This window comes from Oncorhynchus keta, chromosome 20 (assembly GCF_023373465.1).
Source record: "Oncorhynchus keta strain PuntledgeMale-10-30-2019 chromosome 20, Oket_V2, whole genome shotgun sequence".
NCBI lineage: Eukaryota > Metazoa > Chordata > Actinopteri > Salmoniformes > Salmonidae > Oncorhynchus > Oncorhynchus keta.
In genome coordinates, this window is record NC_068440.1 from 4,380,623 (window position 1) to 4,402,545 (window position 21,923).

Here is a 21,923-nt window from a genome sequence, read left to right on the forward strand (position 1 = left end):
AATATGTTTTTGCTGTTCTACCCATGGGAAACCCCTCTTTCTAAGGTCTCTTTACAGATTACTAATCAGGACTGCCAACCTTCCAGTTTGGACTGGAGTTACCTCCTGTCAAATAGTGAAGACGGCCCAGGAGATTTTTGTGACGATTGAATTAGATGAATACAAGAAATCAGTCCATTACAAGTTGTCAACCCTAGGTTATGTCACGCCCTGATCTGTTTCACCTGCCATTGTGCTTGTCTCCACCCCCCTCCAGGTGTTGCCCATCTTCACCATTATCCCCTGTGTACTTATACCTGTGTTTTCTATCTGTCTGTTGTCAGTTTGTCAAGCTTACCAGCGTTTGTCCTGTCTTTTCCCAGCCTCTCTTTATCTCGTCCTCCTGGTTTTTGACCCTTGCTTGTCCTGACCACTCTGCTCGTCCCTGAGCCTGCCTGCCATCATGTACCTTTGCTCCAACTCTGGATTATCAACCCCTGCCTGCCTTGACCTGTCGTTTGCCTGCCCCTGTTGTTACAATAAACATTGTTACTTCACACAGACTGCACTTGGGTCTTACTGTCATGTTCGTCATAACGAGGAGACCAAGGCACAGCGTGAGATGAATACATTCTTCTTTATTTAAATGAAGAACACTAAACAAACACCGCGAGCGTGAAGCTATAACCACATGTGCTGACGTGCAACTGCACATAGACAACCCACAAAACGGCAACCTAAATAGGATCCTCAATCTGAGACAACGATAAACAGCTGCCTCTGATTGGGAACCAATTCAGGCCACCATAGACCTACATATACCTAGACATACTAAAACCCCATAGATATACAAAAACCCTAGACAGGACAAAACACACATACCACCCCTGTCACACCCTGACCAAAATAATAGATAGTTATCTATGTTTTAAGGTCAGGGCATGACACTTACCTTCCTCATAGGTTAGGCTAATCAGTCATTCCTCTTCTATCCATTCCTACCAAAACTAGGACAATAGGCTGGGAATTCATTTCAGAAGCCCTGTTTATACCTGCCACTAGCCAGCGTCCTTCGTCCTGATCTTGACCTAATCTTATATGTTTACACTTAGAAGATCTGATCACAATGTGTCTTTTAATCGTATACACCAATCCTTTCTGGAAATGTAGGCACAGTCATAGTGTGATCAATACAAAGGTTGCACATTAGAACCAGGTATAAACGTGGCTATAGCCTGGCTGTGTTTTGTGACAGAGGATGAGAACACAATTCAGTCAACAATTTATTAGTTGATCATGTTCTTGCAAGTAGATCTTAAGGGAAGTGATCACTACTACCTCACTCTCCAACCAAGGTGCATGAGTTGTAAAGAGGAGATTCAGCAACTTTTGCATGACAATGAAAGTAAAATATAAATAAAATATTTGTTAAAGGTAAAATCATGTTCTTTACGCACTTCCATTGTCCTCCAAGAGTTGCTGAATCTCCTCTCTACTTCATATAGATGTTCACAGGAGGTGAAGTATGCAAGAGTTCTACAGTCCAAACAGGTCATTTTACAGTGCATATGTAACGGCATTCTTCCTCCTCTTCTGAGGAGGAGTAGCGAGAAGGATCGGAGGACCAATGCGCAGCGTGGTAAGTGTCCATAACGTTTATTAAAAGACAAACTGAACACTACAAAACAATAAACGTGAAACGAAATGAAACCGAACCGTGTGGCAACAAACACTCACACGGAAACAGAAAATAAACACCCACAACCAAAATGGGAAAAACAGGCTACCGAAGTCTGATTCTCAATCAGAGACAACGAACGACACCTGCCTCTGATTGAGAACCATACTAGGCCCAACACATAGAAATATAACAAACTAGAAAAACAAACAGACTGCCCACCCCAACTCACGCCCTGACCATACTAAAACAAAGACAAAACAAAGGAACTAAGGTCAGAACGTGACAGCATATTTATACTGACTGGAGGAGGTATGACGCCATCCTGGCCCCCCGTACTAAGCACACCAACCAGACATGGTCCATTGTCCCCAATTATCATCAAGCAGAATAAATTGACTGAGAGAGCTGGTGGGGAAGAGGATGGAAGAAAGCAAGCTTCATACATCTGTGGAGGAAGAAAAATGCCAGTGCTTTTCCCATTATGGGGAAAACACACTTGTCTACAGTAGACCAAAACTCTTGTGCAATATAAAATGCTTAGGTACCAGGGTTAAAAGCCATTCATTCTTTACAGAAACATTCTGCAAACCAGTGACGGATTACTATTAGAATTGAATTGAAGCATGTTTGTAGAGTTCTGCATTGACTCATTAACAGACAACCCATTATTCATGTAGACAAATTCAATAGAAAGGGACCTGACACAACCCATCCTGGGGTCTATCCGAGACTTTTACATTATCACAGTTTGATAAGCACTCCTCAGAGTCACCAGTGTAAATGCTGTGGTTACGTTTTGAGGAGCTGTTTCAGATGTCAGCATAGGGTCATTTGAAGGGAATAATGACCAGCTACATTTCAGTGTATCTGCAAGCAGAGCCATACCTGAATCTATATGGAAGTCTTTATCTGCCAGTAACACATCAAGGCTGTATACTTGGAAAACACACTCCCACATGTGTATGTACCTATACACAGAGTGTAACCAACGTCTCACGTGTCAACGCAACTGTGAATGCTCCATTACCTTTAACCATTCACCTTCAAAAGCTGAAACTCCATAACTCACATCTCTACCTACATACACATTAGCACAAATTACATTATCACCTGCCAGACTCTACCAAACTTTTCCTCAGCTTTCCTGTCGAAACACAAATAAATCCTGTAAAATTTTACACTAACACACAGTTAATTGGCTGTGTCATGACAGTGTAAAGTCAGCGGTCTTAAACTGACATCGGCTTGGTTTATAACATCTGTTATAACTCTGAGAGTGAATAGGGGACGCAATCTATGGTACGATGAAGTGCTATAAAGATAAGTAGCCTGGGGACGGGGATGTACATGCATGGTACTCACAGAGTTTGCAGAGCCAGCTGACCAGGATCCAGACTACTATCAGGTACGGGAATTGAATTTCATGCCAGTTCCAGGTGACGATGGGTAGGGTGGTGATATGGTTCGTTGTTCCATTTTCTGTGCTCTTGTCAGTCCTGTGCTCTGTGCCCATCTGACGGTCATCATTACCTGCCTGAGATGCCAGGCTGGGCCTACTGATGGCAAGCAGCACAATCCCCAGGAAGAACATGGAGTGCCATAGAGCTGGCATCTTGGAGCTGGATGCTTTTCAAATCTTTTGCTCTTTGATCAATCTTGGTGTCTGTCTCTCATTCCCTCCCTCTCTGTCCTCTCTCACCGTCTCTGGATTTTCAGTGCTGGCCCTAAGTATGTTTGCTCCTCTCTGTCCTCGCTCAGGCTAGAGTTACCTTTTCACTACAGATGAAAGCTCCTCCCACTCTTTAGCCAGACCAGCTAGTTGGGCCACTTCTTCAATGGCAGGGACGGAGGTTTTGCCCCACCTTGCCACCCTCTTGGTAATCACTAGCTCAGGACACCAGAGGCTTTTCCAAAGTCTGCCACCCTTGCCAGCAGGCACGCCAGCTAAGCTAAGCTAGTTAGACAAGCTAGCTACTCTAACTTGATTGATAGCCTGAAATGGCTTCTTGGTAGCTTGTTATGAGGTTGGGAAGCTATCTGGGCTAGCTAAAGCCAACTTCATAAAATTGCTAGTTGGCTAGAAGGTGTTAGAGATTCAACAAAAATCTGAGGGGGCCCAATGTTTATTTTGGGGTTGGCACAGGGACATGTGGCTCCTCAGATTTGTGTTTCTCTAACACTTCTTGCCACCTAGCAATTTTATGAAGTTGGCTTTAGCTAGCCCAGGTAAATTCCCAATCTCCCAATCTCATAACTAGCTACCAAGAAGCAGCTTGTCTAACTATCTTAACCGGCATGCCTGCTGGCAAGGTTGGTAGACTTTAGAAAAGCAAGAAATTACTAAATAAAACTCACATTCCTTCAAATCTTTTTCCCAGATAAATGTAGTATCTTTATAAAAAAGCAGTCAGGAGGATACAGACAGCCCCTAGCCCCCCTCTGGACCCCCGCCATTCCAGGGTGCATGACACCCCTGCAGGAAGAACACTCACTGGCCTAGTTTTTCAAAAGTTAATGATAGAATTCTATGGAAGCGTGTTCCCATCACCCAACGCTAATCTGACTACGAGTTATGAGATGGTTTGTCATGAGATATGTACGTTATAATTATAAGACAAAAAACCATTATGAGATCCGTTTAGGTAATCAGTATCACATGAATCCAATGTGCACCTTGCATCAGGCCATCCTCTACTACCTTATGTATATTCTATTGTCAATCGCACAGTGTGTGTGAGAGAGCGAGAGAGAGAGTTTGTTGTTCCGAATTAATGGATTGGAGAGTTGTTGATGTGAGCTTGTGGCTGTCTGATGTATTCATTATTTCAATTAAATCCACTAAAGGGGAAATATGGGATTGGTACATCAATTTGTGGAGTTTTAAATGATAAATACAGTTGAAGTCAGAAGTTTACATACACTAGGTTTTTCAACCACTCCACAAATTTCTTGTTAACAAACTAGTTTTGGCAAGTCAGTTAAGTGTGCCTTGAATTCTAAATAAATTACAGACAGTGTCACCAGCAAAGCACCATCACACCACCTCCTTCATGCTTCACGGTGGGAACCACACACGCAGAGATCAACTGTTCACCTACTCTGAGTCTCAAAGACATGGAGGTTGGAACCAAAAATCTCAAATAATATCCATTGCTCGTGTTTCTTGGCTCAAGCAAGTCTCTTCTTATTGGTGTCCTTTAGTAGAGGTTTCTTTGCAACAATTCGACCATGAAGGCCTGAGTCACGCAGTCTCCTCTGAACAGTTGATGTTGAGATGTTTCTGTTACTTGAACTCTGTGAAGCATTTATTTGGGCTGCAGTTTCTGAGGCTGGTAACTCTAAAGAATGTATTCTCTGCAGCAGAGGTAACTCTGGGTCTTCCTTTCCTGTGGCAGTCCTCATGAGAGCCAGTTTCATCATAGTGCTTGATGGTTTTTGCGACTGCAATTTAATTTCTTGAAATGTTCCATATTGACTGATCTTCATAAAGTAATGATGGACTGTTGTTTCTCGTTGCTTATTTGAGCTGTTCTTGCCATAATATGGACTTGGTCTATTTCCAAATAGGGCTATCTTCTGTATACTAACCGTACCTTGTCACAACTGATTGGCTAAAATGCATTAAGAGGAAAGCAATTGTGTATTTTAACAAGGCACACCTGTTAACATTTACATTTACATTTAAGTCATTTAGCAGACGCTCTTATCCAGAGCGACTTACAAAATTGGTGCATTCACCTTATGACTCTCAACCAGCTTCAGGAGGTAGTCACCTGGAATGCATTTCAATTAACAGGTGTGCCTTGTTAAAAAGTTAATTTGTGGAATTTCTTTCCTTTTTAATGTGTTTGAGCCAATCAGTTGTGTTGTGACAAGGTAGAGGTGGTATACACTTAAACAGCATGGCTACCACAGCATTCTGCAGAGATACGCCATGCCATCTGTTTTGCACTTAGTGGGACTATAATTTATTTTTCAACAGGACAATGGCCCAACACACCTCCAGGCAGTGTAAGGGCTATTTGACCAAGAGAGTGACGGAGTGCTGCATCAAATGACCTGTCCTCCACAATCACCCAACCTCAACCCAATTGAGATGGTTTGGGATGAGTTGGACCGCAGAGTGAAGGAAAAGCAGCCAACAAGTGCTCAGCATATGCGGGAACTCCTTCAAGACGGTTGAAAAAGCAAAGCATTCTAGGTGAACTTGGTTGAGAGAATGCCAAGAGTGTGCAAAGCTGTCATCAAGGTGGCTACTTTGAATAATCTCAAATACAAAACATATTTTGATTTGCTCTACACCCCTTTTCTTAATACATGACTCCATATGTGCTATGCCACAGTTGGAATGTCCTCACCATTATTCTACAATGCAGAAAATAGTAAAAATAAAGAAAAACCCTTGAATGAGTAGGTGTGTCCAAACCTTTGACTGGTACTGTATATATTTACACTGGTATATCTGCTGTCCTCTAGTATAAAGCATTTCACTGTAAAAACCCTTGCAAATGTAGTTACATTAAGCTAAGGATCTATAGTTACCATTTCCCAGCGAGTCATTATTTCACAAAGGAAGTGGGGCTAAGTTGATGGCATTTAATCATTGTCACCTTTACTCTATGGATTTCCATGTCTCCATGGTTACTTCCAATCTGTACTGCTGAACTAACTTTCATCTCGCAATAATACTTTCCTCCCCAAAATTCCACTAGCCTATATCTCCCTGTTCCCTGTCCCCTGGTCTATTGCCCGTCTGATGTCAGACAGTGTCCTATACACCCAGCATAGTGTGGTGGTTACTGTTGATACTTCATAAGGTTATCCAGCTCTGTCTTGTTGATGGTGCCATAGGCCTGAGAATAGCTGCCCAGTTTGGCACGGGGATCCCCGGCAGCCACCACATTGGCTTTACTCTGGAAAACCTTCTTACTGAACCTGGGAGGGGCCCGTGCCTCTCGTGTCTGAGACTGGGACCGCTGGTTCAGGCGTGCAGAGGTGACACATATCCCTGAGGACACAGAGGGCTCGTCTCTGCGGACCAGCGGGTTGTTCTGGGGATGGGAGAGGGTCAGGAGAAGGAACGGTTGTGGCTGACAGGTGCTGAGCGACCGCGCTGCAGAATCTGCTCCATAGAAACAGTGTTGCCGTTAGCGCCCTCTGCTGGCAGTACAGTTACATTCTCAACACTCATCTGTTGCTCCAATTTCCTGCTGGCAGTACCAGAGCGAAAATAGTGAGGTGGTCCAGCCAGACTTCTAACAAAACCATTGGCAACATGTGTGATGGGATTATATGTAGTCTTTCCCATGACAGGGCTAGCTGCAGGGCTGGTATTCTCCAGGGCTGGCAGGGTAGACACAGGTACTGGGGTGGGTATGGTGATAACTGGACGGGCTGGATATTACGTAGCATTCTCCTTGTGGTCCTCTTCTCTAGAATCATCTTGTACAGTTTGTTGCGGTACTGAACCACCACTGGACATCATCATCCACAGGCAGGATCACGGCATGGTCCAGACCTGGCTCCTTGTCTGGATTGTGGAATCTGGAGACGTAGAGGTGCTGCAGGGCCTGCTCAGCGGTCAGCCTCTTATCTGGGTTGAAAACCAGCAGGCGACACACCAGGTCTAGGGCATCAGGGGCACCGACGGCTGCAGAAGGTCCTCTAGAGGCACCTGGGGCCTCAGTAGCATCCTCTGAATCACAGAGGCACCATACTCAGATCTGATCGAAAGTACGTCCTCTGGGCTAGGGGTATGGAATGGCACTCATGATTTTTCTATCTGGTTGATGGTGGAGGTTCCAGGGAAAAGGGGCTTCCCAAGCAGCATCTCTCCTAGGATACAACCTATACTCCACGTGTCTACACCCTTTGTGTACCTTGAGGAGCCCAGCAGGATCTCAGGAGGTCTGTACCACCGCGTCGCCACATACTCTGTCAGCGCCGGGTTCCCAGCATCCTCCTGGATCTGGTAGAGATCTTGCTAAACCGAAGTCACACAGCTTCACAAAGCAATCCGTGTCAAGCAGATAATAGTTAATTGAAATGCATTCCAGGTGACAACCTCATGAAGCTGGTTGAGAGAATGCAAAGTGTGTGAAAAGTTGTCATCAAAGCAAAGGGTGGTTATTTGAAATATAATATTTTTTATATAAAATATATTTTGATTTGTTCATTGTTTTGATATCTTCACTATTATTCTACAATGTAGAAAATTGTCAAAATAAAGGAAAAAACCCTGGAATGAGTAGTTGTGTCCAAACTGGTACTGTGTATTTGTTTATTCTTCAATGGGTCTTAGATTTCAAAATCAAATGGCTAAAAGTTCCTTGGTATGACCTTCTTAAAACATTTCCATATAACTTTGTCGAACCCCCCAATATTAAGGCGTACTCCCCACCACCTTATTTGGTAGAGCTGAGGAATAGGGCAAGAGAAATATAACCACTCTCAAATACACACAGATGCAAGGACTGACCATCCATGAGATCAGAATGATAATTTTAACCATGTTTTAAAGCTACAGTATACAGTGTTGATTTACAATAACATGACCATGGTGCTTGCCTACGGAGCTGTGAGGGGAACGGCACCTCAGTACCTCCAGGCTCTGATCAGGCCCTACACCCAAACAAGGGCCACTGCGTTCATCCACCTCTGGCCTGCTCGCCTCCTACCACTGAGGAAGTACAGTTCCCGCTCAGCCCAGTCAAAACTGTTCGCTGCTCTGGCTCCCCAATGGTGGAACACACTCCCTCACGACGCCAGGACAGCGGAGTCAATCACCACCTTCCGGAGACACCTGAAACCCCACCTCTTTAAGGAATACCTAGGATAGGATAAGTAATCCTTCTCACCCCCCTTTAAGATTTAGATGCACTATTGTAAAGTGACTGTTCTACTGGATGTCATAAGGTGAATGCACCAATTTGTAAGTCGCTCTGGATAAGAGCGTCTGCTAAATGACTTAAATGTGTAATTACAAACAGTTAAGGAAAACAAACTTTTGGCAGTTTCTGACTTAAGATTTCAAATGTACTATTACAAACAGTTAAGGAAAACAAACTTTTTGGCAGTTTCTGATTGCACTACTTACATTCTTCAAGAATCAATGGCTATATAAAGTTGAAAGTTTATATACACCTTTGCCAAAAGCATTTAACTCAGTTTCACAATTCCTGATAGTTAATCATAGAAAAAAACACTCTGTCCTAGGTCAGTTAGGATCACCACTTAATTTTAAGAATGTGAAATGTCAGAATAATAGTAAAGAGAATGATTTATTTCACATTTTATTTCTTTCATCACATTCCCAGTGGGTCAGAAGTTTACATACACTCAATTAGTATTTGGTAGCATTGCCTTTAAATTGTTTAACTAGGGGCAAACATTTTAGGTAGCCTTCCACAAGCTTCCCACAAGACATCGGGTGAATTTTGGCCCATTCCTCCTGACAGAGCTGGTGTAACTGAGTCAGGTTTGTAGGCCTCCTCGCTCACATAAGCTTTTCAGTTCTGCCCACAAATTTTCTGTACGATTGTGGTCAGGGCTTTGTGATGGCCACTCCAATACATTGGCTTTGTTGTTCTTAAGCCATTTTGCCACAACTTTGGATATATGCTTGGGGTCATTGTCCATTTGGAAAACCCATTTTCGACCAAGCTTTAACTTCCTGACTGATGTCTTGAGATGTTGCTTCAATATATCCACATAATCTTCCTGCCTCGTGATGCCATCTATTTTGTGAAGTGCACCAGTCCTGCAGCAAAAGCACCCCCAAAACATGATGCTGCCATCCCCGTGCTTCAAGGTTGGGATGGTGTTCGTCAGCTTGCAAGCCTCCCCTTTTTCCTCCAAACATAACGACGGTCATTATGGCCAAACAGTTCTATTTTTTGTTTCATCAGACCAGAAGATAGTTCGCCAAAAGTACGATCTTTGTCCCCATTTGCAGTTGCAAACCGTAGTCTGGCTTTTTTTTTAAGGCGGTTTTGGAGCAGTGGCTTCTTCCTTGCTGAGCGGCATTTCAGGTTATGTCGATATAGGGCTCGTTTTACTGTGGATACAGATACTTTTGTACCTGTTTCCTCCAGAATCTTCACAAGGTCCTTTGCTGTTGTTCTGGGATTGATTTGCACTTTTCGCACCAAAGTACGTTCATCTCTAGGAGACAGAACGAGTCTCCTTCCTGAGCGGTGTGACGGCTGTGTGGTCCCATGGTGTTTATACTTGCGTACTATTGATTGTACAGATGAACGTGGTACCTACCTTCAGGCATTTGGAAATTGCGCCCAAGGATGAACCAGACTTGTGGAGGTCTACAATTTTTTTCTGAGATCTTGGCTGATTTCTTTTGATTTTCCCATGATGTCAAGCAAAGAGGCACTGAGATTGAAGGTAGGCCTTGAAATACATCCAGATGTACACCTCCAATTAACTCAAATGATGTCAATTAGCCTATCAGAAGCTTCTAAACCCATGACATAATTTTCTGGAATTTTCCAAGCTGTTTAAAGGCACAGTCAACTATGTAAACTTCTGACCCACTGGAATTGTGATACAGTGAATTGTAAGTGAAATAATCTGTAAACAATTGTTGGAAAAATTCCTTGTGTCTTGCACAAATTACATGTCTTAACCAGCATGACTACCACAGCATTCTGCAGCGATACACCATCCCATCTGGTTTGCGCTTAGTGGGACTATCATTTGTTTTTCAACAGGACAATGATCCAAAACACACCTCCAGGCTATATAAGGGCTATTTGAACAATAAGGAGAGTGATGGAGTGCTGCATCAGATGACCTGTCCTCCAGAATCTCTTGACCTCAACCCAATTTAGATAGTTTAAGATGAGTTGGACCAAAGATTGAAGGAAAGGCAGCCAACAAGTGCTCAGCATATGTGGGAACGCCTTCAAGACTGTTGGAAAAGCATTCCAGGTGTCTACCTCAAAAGGTTGATTGAGAGAATTCTAACGGGCATGATACACTAGCAAAGGATGTCGCGTGGTGAAAAACCGCTTCCCATTCATTTTAATGGAAGGAAAGCAGTGAAAAGCGGAGAGGGCGGGGGACCTTTGGGCGGTGTACAAAGTGGCATGGGATGCGGTGAAAAAGATACACTTTTCCCAACTTTATGCAAATCACCAGCGGCGACAGCTGGGTGATGACCAATCATATTGAGTGATTCCCATGACGAATTTGACGCTATGTGACCCAAAGCTGGAGACTTTCTTCAGCAAAGATAGCTGACAAAAATACTAGGATGGAAGCAAATGTAATTGACTTTAACGAATCATGCAAAAAAAATGTACAGTTGACAGGAATATGTTAGTTAATGTAGAGACAAACGATTAAGCATATTTCTTCCATAAAGTTAAATTACAAAAATCGCAATTTAGCAAGCTAGCTGTCTCGCTAACATTAGCCAGCTAGCTGGCTACCTTTATGGTGTTGTGACATGAATATCAAATTGTAATTCTGGTTTTTAATGTTTTAGGGACTCCTGAAACAACCAGCAAACCAGGCTGTCATCTGGTGAAACAGTGGATGTAAAGAATCTAGCTAGCTAAAGCATTTACTGCAAATTGAATGTACAATTTTGTAAGCTTGACTTGCTGATATTTGCAATGCAATACAGATAGATGAAATAACGTAGTTCTTGCTTACTGTGCAATGGAGGATAAGAAATACCTGTATGCCTATGAATGTGTAGCTAGCTATCTAGCCGATCTGTGTATGGACAAAAATATAAATATAAAAATGTTTTGTATACACATTAGTTCAAAACCTAGCTATGAACCTCAGCTATCATAGCCAGTTGTATCAAATTCAAAACTGTCTGAATTACATTAATGCAGCATATGGATTGAGTAGAATATAATATAACTTTGAGCAAAGGATGCAAGTCGTATATACATGTAGTTATTACCATGCATGAGATCCCCACATTGTAGCCTGTACATTTAATATATTCACTACTCTTCCTTGGCAAATAAAGGTGCAGTTCAGGTATGAATGAGATTATTCTTCAGTCATATCCAAAACCAGGAGTATCAAATTCCAGTCTTTGAATGATGCTGTGTCTGGATGTAAACTCAGCAAAAAAAAAAGAAACATCCTCTCACTGTCAACTGCGTTTATTTTCAGCAAACTTAACATGTGTAAATATTTGAATGAACATAAGATTCAACAACTGAGACATAAACTGAACAGGTTCCACAGACATGTGACGAACAGAAATGGAATAATGTGTCCCTGAACAAAGGGAGGGTCAAAATAAAAAGTAACAGTCAGGATCTGGTGTGGCCACCAGCTGCATTAAGTACTGCAGTGCATCTCCTCATGGACTGCACCAGATTTGTTAGTTCTTGCAGTGAGATGTTCCCCACTCTTCCACCAAGGCACTTTCAAGTTACCGCACATTTCTGTGGGGAATGGCCCTAGCCCTCACATCCAACAGGTCCCAGACATGCTCAATGGGATTGAGATCCGGGCTCTTCGATGGCCATGGCAGAACACTGACATTCCTGTCTTGTAGGAAATTACTCACAGAACGAGCAGTATGGCTGATGGCATTGTCATGCTGGAGGGTCATGCCAGGATGAGCCTGCAGTAAGGTACCACATGAGGGAGGATGTCTTCCCTTTAACGCACAGCGTTGAGTTTGCCTGCAATGACAAGCTCAGTCCGATGATGCTGTGACACACCGCCCCAGACCATGACGGACCCTCCACCTCAATCCCGCTCTAGAGTACAGGCCTCGGTGTACCGCTCATTCCTTCAACGATAAACGTGAATCCGACCATCACCCCTGGTGAGACAAAACCGCGACTCGTCAGTGAAGAGCACTTTTTGCCAGTCCTGTCTGGTCCAGCAACGGTGAGTTTGTTCCCATAGGCGACGTTGTTGCCGGTAATGTCTGATGAGAACCTGCCTTACAACAAGAATTGAATTGAGCAGCTGCTGAAAAATGAGCTCCTGTATATATTGAGATTTAAATGGTTTTTTAGAGTGAAGTACATCGAAAAAATCAAGAGAAAACTGCAAGACTCAATAGAAGACAAAACAAGGAACAAACCAAAAAAGACAGGCTTTTGAAAAATTAACTATTTTTCATAAAATTGTACAGTTATCTTAGCTAGCTGAATTGCTAGCAGAATTGTTTACTTGTTGCTAAGCAGTTGCTAGGGACTCTCCTGGAAGAAGCTAGCTAGCTTACAAAGAATAACAACAAAAATATCTAGTTAACAGAAGAAAGGAAGACAAAATAAGGACAAAAGAAGGACAGAAGAAAAAGGAAAAGAAAGAGGACAACAAAGTGAAACAGTCAGCACTTCTATTGCAACTTCGTATTTCGTCGTCCTAACATAGTCTACACTGCTATCTGCCCAGCAGCTAGCCAGCTAGCAAACGTCCACCGTCTACCGAATAGCAGCACTGTAGAAACTATTACACTCAACTGAACGACTTGATTAGTGTAGTGTTAGCTAGCTACATAGTTGTCTTTGCCGTCTTCGTATCCAAGATAATTGTGTAGTTTAGAGCGTGTAGTCTTAGAGTGATTATCTTAATTTACCGAGGTTAGCTAGCCAGCTATTTGTCGTCCTTAACATAGGAGACACTGCTAGCTAGCCAACAGCTAGCCAACGTCTACTGAATAGAACTTCCGCACTCAACAACCCGGTCGCATTCTGCTTCGCTCCACAGGTAGTATCACATTTTCATTTCATTACAGCACAACGGTTTGATTTGTTTGATCGTAGCTAGCTACATAGCTAGCTACATAGCCGTCTGTGTATCAAAGATAATTGTGTAGTCTAGAGCGATTTTCTAGGTTAGCTAGCCAGCTATTGTCGTTCTTTTAACGCAACGTAACGTAATCAACACTGCTAGCTAGCCAGCTAGCCCCGAATAGCAGCACTGTAGAAACTATTACACTCAACGGAACGACTTGATTAGTGTAGTGTCAACAACGCAGCCACTGCCAGCTAGTCTACAAAGTCAACAACGCAGCCACTGCCAGCTAGCCTACTTCAGCAGTACTGTATCATTTTAATAATTTTAGTCAATAAAATTCTTGCTACGTAAGCTTAACTTTCTGAACATTCGAGACGTGTAGTCCACTTGTCATTCCAATCTCCTTGCATTAGCGTAGAGTGAAGTACATCGAAAAAAATCAAGAGAAAACTGCAAGACTCAATAGAAGACAAAACAAGGAACAAACCAAAAAAGACAGGCTTTTGAAAAATTAACTATTTTTCATAAAATTGTACAGTTATCTTAGCTAGCTGAATTGCTAGCAGAATTGTTTACTTGTTGCTAAGCAGTTGCTAGGGACTCTCCTGGAAGAAGCTAGCTAGCTTACAAAGAATAACAACAAAAATATCTAGTTAACAGAAGAAAGGAAGACAAAATAAGGACAAAAGAAGGACAGAAGAAAAAGGAAAAGAAAGAGGACAACAAAGTGAAACAGTCAGCACTTCTATTGCAACTTCGTATTTCGTCGTCCTAACATAGTCTACACTGCTATCTGCCCAGCAGCTAGCCAGCTAGCAAACGTCCACCGTCTACCGAATAGCAGCACTGTAGAAACTATTACACTCAACTGAACGACTTGATTAGTGTAGTGTTAGCTAGCTACATAGTTGTCTTTGCCGTCTTCGTATCCAAGATAATTGTGTAGTTTAGAGCGTGTAGTCTTAGAGTGATTATCTTAATTTACCGAGGTTAGCTAGCCAGCTATTTGTCGTCCTTAACATAGGAGACACTGCTAGCTAGCCAACAGCTAGCCAACGTCTACTGAATAGAACTTCCGCACTCAACAACCCGGTCGCATTCTGCTTCGCTCCACAGGTAGTATCACATTTTCATTTCATTACAGCACAACGGTTTGATTTGTTTGATCGTAGCTAGCTACATAGCTAGCTACATAGCCGTCTGTGTATCAAAGATAATTGTGTAGTCTAGAGCGATTTTCTAGGTTAGCTAGCCAGCTATTGTCGTTCTTTAACGCAACGTAACGTAATCAACACTGCTAGCTAGCCAGCTAGCCCCGAATAGCAGCACTGTAGAAACTATTACACTCAACGGAACGACTTGATTAGTGTAGTGTCAACAACGCAGCCACTGCCAGCTAGTCTACAAAGTCAACAACGCAGCCACTGCCAGCTAGCCTACTTCAGCAGTACTGTATCATTTTAATAATTTTAGTCAATAAAATTCTTGCTACGTAAGCTTAACTTTCTGAACATTCGAGACGTGTAGTCCACTTGTCATTCAATCTCCTTGCATTAGCGTAGAGTGAAGTACATCGAAAAATCAAGAGAAAACTGCAAGACTCAATAGAAGACAAAACAAGGAACAAACCAAAAAAGACAGGCTTTTGAAAAATTAACTATTTTTCATAAAATTGTACAGTTATCTTAGCTAGCTGAATTGCTAGCAGAATTGTTTACTTGTTGCTAAGCAGTTGCTAGGGACTCTCCTGGAAGAAGCTAGCTAGCTTACAAAGAATAACAACAAAAATATCTAGTTAACAGAAGAAAGGAAGACAAAATAAGGACAAAAGAAGGACAGAAGAAAAAGGAAAAGAAAGAGGACAACAAAGTGAAACAGTCAGCACTTCTATTGCAACTTCGTATTTCGTCGTCCTAACATAGTCTACACTGCTATCTGCCCAGCAGCTAGCCAGCTAGCAAACGTCCACCGTCTACCGAATAGCAGCACTGTAGAAACTATTACACTCAACTGAACGACTTGATTAGTGTAGTGTTAGCTAGCTACATAGTTGTCTTTGCCGTCTTCGTATCCAAGATAATTGTGTAGTTTAGAGCGTGTAGTCTTAGAGTGATTATCTTAATTTACCGAGGTTAGCTAGCCAGCTATTTGTCGTCCTTAACATAGGAGACACTGCTAGCTAGCCAACAGCTAGCCAACGTCTACTGAATAGAACTTCCGCACTCAACAACCCGGTCGCATTCTGCTTCGCTCCACAGGTAGTATCACATTTTCATTTCATTACAGCACAACGGTTTGATTTGTTTGATCGTAGCTAGCTACATAGCTAGCTACATAGCCGTCTGTGTATCAAAGATAATTGTGTAGTCTAGAGCGATTTTCTAGGTTAGCTAGCCAGCTATTGTCGTTCTTTTAACGCAACGTAACGTAATCAACACTGCTAGCTAGCCAGCTAGCCCCGAATAGCAGCACTGTAGAAACTATTACACTCAACGGAACGACTTGATTAGTGTAGTGTCAACAACGCAGCCACTGCCAGCTAGTCTACAAAGTCAACAACGCAGCCACTGCCAGCTAGCCTACTTCAGCAGTACTGTATCATTTTAATAATTTTAGTCAATAAAATTCTTGCTACGTAAGCTTAACTTTCTGAACATTCGAGACGTGTAGTCCACTTGTCATTCCAATCTCCTTGCATTAGCGTAGCCTCTTCTGTAGCCTGTCAACTATGTGTCTGTCTATCCCTGTTATCTCCTCTCTGCACAGACCGTACAAACGCTCCACACCGCGTGGCCGCGGCCACCCTAATCTGGTGGTCCCAGCGCGCGCGACCCACGTGGAGTTCCAGGTCTCCGGTAGCCTCTGGAACTGCCGATCTGCGGCCAACAAGGCAGAGTTCATCTCAGCCTATGCCTCCCTCCAGTCCCTCGACTTCTTGGCACTGACGGAAACATGGATCACCACAGATAACACTGCTACTCCTACTGCTCTCTCTTCGTCCGCCCACGTGTTCTCGCACACCCCGAGAGCTTCTGGTCAGCGGGGTGGTGGCACCGGGATCCTCATCTCTCCCAAGTGGTCATTCTCTCTTTCTCCCCTTACCCATCTGTCTATCGCCTCCTTTGAATTTCATGCTGTCACAGTTACCAGCCCTTTCAAGCTTAACATCCTTATCATTTATCGCCCTCCAGGTCCCCTCGGAGAGTTCATCAATGAGCTTGATGTCTTGATAAGCTCCTTTCCTGAGGACGGCTCACCTCTCACAGTTCTGGGCGACTTTAACCTCCCCACGTCTACCTTTAACTCATTCCTCTCTGCCTCCTTCTTTCCACTCCTTTCCTCTTTTGACCTCACCCTCTCACCTTCCCCCTACTCACAAGGCAGGCAATACGCTCGACCTCATCTTTACTAGATGCTGTTCTTCCACTAACCTCATTGCAACTCCTCCAAGTCTCCGACCACTACCTTGTATCCTTTTCCCTCTCGCTCTCATCCAACACTTCCCACACTGCCCCTACTCGGATGGTATCGCGCCGTCCCAACCTTCGCTCTCTCTCCCCCGCTACTCTCTCCTCTTCCATCCTATCATCTCTTCCCTCTGCTCAAACCTTCTCCAACCTATCTCCTGATTCTGCCTCCTCAACCCTCCTCTCCTCCCTTTCTGCATCCTTTGACTCTCTATGTCCCCTATCTTCCAGGCCGGCTCGGTCCTCCCCTCCCGCTCCGTGGCTCGACGACTCATTGCGAGCTCACAGAACAGGGCTCCGGGCAGCCGAGCGGAAATGGAGGAAAACTCGCCTCCCTGCGGACCTGGCATCCTTTCGCTCCCTCCTCTCTACATTTTCCTCCTCTGTCTCTGCTGCTAAAGCCACTTTCTACCACTCTAAATTCCAAGCATCTGCCTCTAACCCTAGGAAGCTCTTTGCCACCTTCTCCTCCCTCCTGAATCCTCCTCCCCTCCCCCTCCTCCTCTCTGCAGATGACTTCGTCAACCATTTTGAAAACAAGGTCGACGACATCCGATCCTCGTTTGCTAAGTCAAACGACACCGCTGGTTCTGCTCACACTGCCCTACCCGGTGCTCTGACCTCTTTCTCCCTCTCTCTCCAGATGAAATCTTGCGTCTTGTGACGGCCGGCCGCCCAACAACCTGCCCGCTCGACCCTATCCCCTCCTCTCTTCTCCAGACCATTTCCGGAGACCTTCTCCCTTACCTCACCTCGCTCATCAACTCATCCCTGACCGCTGGCTACGTCCCTTCCGTCTTCAAGAGAGCGAGAGTTGCACCCCCTTCTGAAAAAACCTACACTCGATCCCTCTGATGTCAACAACTACAGACCAGTATCCCTTCTTTCTTTTCTCTCCAAAACTCTTGAACGTGCCGTCCTTGGCCAGCTCTCCCGCTATCTCTCTCAGAATGACCTTCTTGATCCAAATCAGTCAGGTTTCAAGACTAGTCATTCAACTGAGACTGCTCTTCTCTGTATCACGGAGGCGCTCTGCACTGCTAAAGCTAACTCTCTCTCCTCTGCTCTCATCCTTCTAGACCTATCGGCTGCCTTCGATACTGTGAACCATCAGATCCTCCTCTCCACCCTCTCCGAGTTGGGCATCTCCGGCGCGGCCCACGCTTGGATTGCGTCCTACCTGACAGGTCGCTCCTACCAGGTGGCGTGGCGAGAATCTGTCTCCTCACCACGCGCTCTCACCACTGGTGTCCCCCAGGGCTCTGTTCTAGGCCCTCTCCTATTCTCGCTATACATCAAGTCACTTGGCTCTGTCATAACCTCACATGGTCTCTCCTATCATTGCTATGCAGACGACACACAATTAATCTTCTCCTTTCCTCCTTCTGATGACCAGGTGGAGAATCGCATCTCTGCATGTCTGGCAGACATATCAGTGTGGATGACGGATCACCACCTCAAGCTGAACCTCGGCAAGACGGAGCTGCTCTTCCTCCCGGGGAAGGACTGCCCGTTCCATGATCTCGCCATCACGGTTGACAACTCCATTGTGTCCTCCTCCCAGAGCGCTAAGAACCTTGGCGTGATCCTGGACAACACCCTGTCGTTCTCAACTAACATCAAGGCGGTGGCCCGTTCCTGTAGGTCCATGCTCTACAACATCCGCAGAGTACGACCCTGCCTCACACAGGAAGCGGCGCAGGTCCTAATCCAGGCACTTGTCATCTCCCGTCTGGATTACTGCAACTCGCTGTTGGCTGGGCTCCCTGCCTGTGCCATTAAACCCCTACAACTCATCCAGAACGCCGCAGCCCGTCTGGTATTCAACCTTCCCAAGTTCTCTCACGTCACCCCGCTCCTCCGCTCTCTCCACTGGCTTCCAGTTGAAGCTCGCATCCGCTACAAGACCATGGTGCTTGCCTACGGAGCTGTGAGGGGAACGGCACCTCAGTACCTCCAGGCTCTGATCAGGCCCTACACCCAAACAAGGGCACTGCGTTCATCCACCTCTGGCCTGCTCGCCTCCCTACCACTGAGGAAGTACAGTTCCCGCTCAGCCCAGTCAAAACTGTTCGCTGCTCTGGCTCCCCAATGGTGGAACACACTCCCTCACGACGCCAGGACAGCGGAGTCAATCACCACCTTCCGGAGACACCTGAAACCCCACCTCTTTAAGGAATACCTAGGATAGGATAAAGTAATCCTTCTCACCCCCCTTAAAAGATTTAGATGCACTATTGTAAAGTGGCTGTTCCACTGGATGTCATAAGGTGAATGCACCAATTTGTAAGTCGCTCTGGATAAGAGCGTCTGCTAAATGACTTAAATGTAAATGTAAATGTAAACAAGCCCTCAGTCCAGCCTCTCTCAGGGACAGTGTTCAACAGGAATCTGTGTGTGTGGCCTCACCTGTTGTCCACACTACACTAAGTGGCTGCAGAGTACTTTATGCTGAAAGACATGAATGGACACAAAGACAAATAATATAGCGTAGTTATAGAAATAATGAAGTGTCTTACTATTCTCCGTGGTTGGCCCTCTTGCCTATTCTTTGAAGGTGAAAGGAGCCAGTTATACACCTGAGCCTGCTTACTGCACAACAAAATCCATCAATCAGATTGATATGTGTGTAGGTGTGGGTTATAGGTTGTCTAATTGTTTAACATTTGTTCAATATGGTGTTACGCACGTCTCTAGGAAGAGGGAACGCAACACCCTGCTACAACTCAACTCCCGTGGAGTGAAAGAGGTATGGGACTGTAGGTGCGAGTAAGGATCACAAAAGGCAGAGAATATACCGTTTTTTACTAGGAATTTATTCCTTCACACGGTAATATGGGGAAAATGGGCTGGATGGAACCAAAGCAAAGAAAGTAAATATCAAAGCCCCCTCCTACCTTACCTGCCTACCCACTACTTATCTAACTTAGCACCACCTGGTGCGCTAACCAAAATACAGGGGTGGTCCGCCCAAGTCTTACCTAGTGTGCATAGACAGAGTATATACTACGGGTCTATGTATGCCTGCGGGTGTCTTGCCTAAGCACTCCCTAGGTGCCTTCCCTTCCCCCTTCGGAACAAATGAAACAGAATATTACGAACAATTTCTCCACAAAAACCTGAGAAACACAGGACATCAAATAAGCTTTATCTGACTGAGCAACAACTAACATATGAAGTTTTGGTATGTACTGTCTCACTCTCAGCAACATATGATATAACCTCAGCCTCTCTCAGCAATCATCATCATTCTACACCTGCATTGCTTGATGTTTGGGGTTTTAGGCTGGGTTTCTGTACAGCACTTTGTGAATCAGGTGATGTAAGAAGGGCTGCATAAATACATTTGATTGAAATGTGATTGATTGAAACATCCTGCAGAGCAGCAGACTTCTCCTCTGGCACATGGCTGCAGATCCCCTCCTGGTCCTCGTGTCCATTCTCATGAAGTTATGCAGGTCACTGGTAGTCTTCACACACCCGAATTCCTCCAGGAGGCAGTCCCAGATGACCCTGGTCACCCAACCTTGCAGTGCCCTACAAGTTAACTGTAGGCAATTGTTTTGAAGGAATCTCCAGTCACAAGGTTGAAGCTCGCATCCGCTACAAGACCATGGTGCTTGCCTACGGAGCTGTGAGGGGAACGGCACCTCAGTACCTCCAGGCTCTGATCAGGCCCTACACCCAAACAAGGGCACTGCGTTCATCCACCTCTGGCCTGCTCGCCTCCCTACCACTGAGGAAGTACAGTTCCCGCTCAGCCCAGTCAAAACTGTTCGCTGCTCTGGCTCCCCAATGGTGGAACACACTCCCTCACGACGCCAGGACAGCGGAGTCAATCACCACCTTCCGGAGACACCTGAAACCCCACCTCTTTAAGGAATACCTAGGATAGGATAAAGTAATCCTTCTCACCCCCCTTAAAAGATTTAGATGCACTATTGTAAAGTGGCTGTTCCACTGGATGTCATAAGGTGAATGCACCAATTTGTAAGTCGCTCTGGATAAGAGCGTCTGCTAAATGACTTAAATGTAAATGTAAATGTAAACAAGCCCTCAGTCCAGACTCTCTCAGGGACAGTGTTCAACAGGAATCAGTGTGTGTGGCCTCACCTGTTGTCCACACTACACTAAGTGACTGCAGAGTACTTTATGCTGAAAAACATGAATGGACACAAAGACAAATAATATAGCGTAGTTATAGAAATAATGAAGTGTCTTACTATTCTCCGTGGTTGGCCCTCTTGCCTATTCTTTGAAGGTGAAAGGAGCCAGTTATACACCTGAGCCTGCTTACTGCACAACAAAATCCATCAATCAGATTGATATGTGTGTAGGTGTGGGTTATAGGTTGTCTAATTGTTTAACATTTGTTCAATATGGTGTTACGCACGTCTCTAGGAAGAGGGAACGCCACACCCTGCTACAACTCAACTCCCCGTGGAGTGAAAGAGGTATGGGACTGTAGGTGCGAGTAAGGATCACAAAAGGCAGAGAATATACCGTTTTTTACTAGGAATTTATTCCTTCACACGGTAATATGGGGAAAATGGGCTGGATGGAACCAAAGCAAAGAAAGTAAATGTCAAAGCCCCCTCTCCTACCTTACCTGCCTACCCACTACTTATCTAACTTAGCACCACCCTGGTGCGCTAACCAAAATACAGGGGGTGGTCCGCCCAAGTCTTACCTAGTGTGCATAGACAGAGTATATACTACGGGTCTATGTATGCCTGCGGGCGTCTTGCCTAAGCACTCCCTAGGTGCCTTCCCCTTCCCCCTTCGGAACAAATGAAACAGAATATTACAAACAATTTCTCCACAAAAACCTGAGAAACACAGGACATCAATTAAGCTTTATCTGACTGAGCAACAACTAACATATGAAGTTTTGGTATGTACTGTCTCACTCTCAGCAACATATGATATAACCCTCAGCCTCTCTCAGCAATCATCATCATTCTACACCTGCATTGCTTGATGTTTGGGGTTTTAGGCTGGGTTTCTGTACAGCACTTTGTGAATCAGGTGATGTAAGAAGGGCTGCATAAATA

The 21,923-nt window shown here is 44.6% G+C and overlaps 1 protein-coding gene and 1 pseudogene across 1 annotated transcript in view; both read right to left on the reverse strand.

The window, feature by feature from the left end:
- LOC118399182 (sodium/hydrogen exchanger 3-like) overlaps positions 1-3,388 on the reverse strand; it is a 45,121-nt gene extending 41,733 nt beyond the window's left edge. Inside the window, exon 1 of the mRNA XM_035795048.2 lies at positions 3,023-3,388. Within this exon, the coding sequence (XP_035650941.1) occupies positions 3,023-3,272 (250 nt within the window). The 5' untranslated portion in view covers positions 3,273-3,388. The remainder of the gene's footprint in view (positions 1-3,022) is intronic.
- Positions 3,389-6,365: 2,977 nt separating this feature from the next.
- Positions 6,366-7,686, reverse strand: LOC127909803 (mitogen-activated protein kinase 15-like; annotated as a pseudogene).
- Between the last annotated feature and the right edge of the window lie 14,237 nt (positions 7,687-21,923).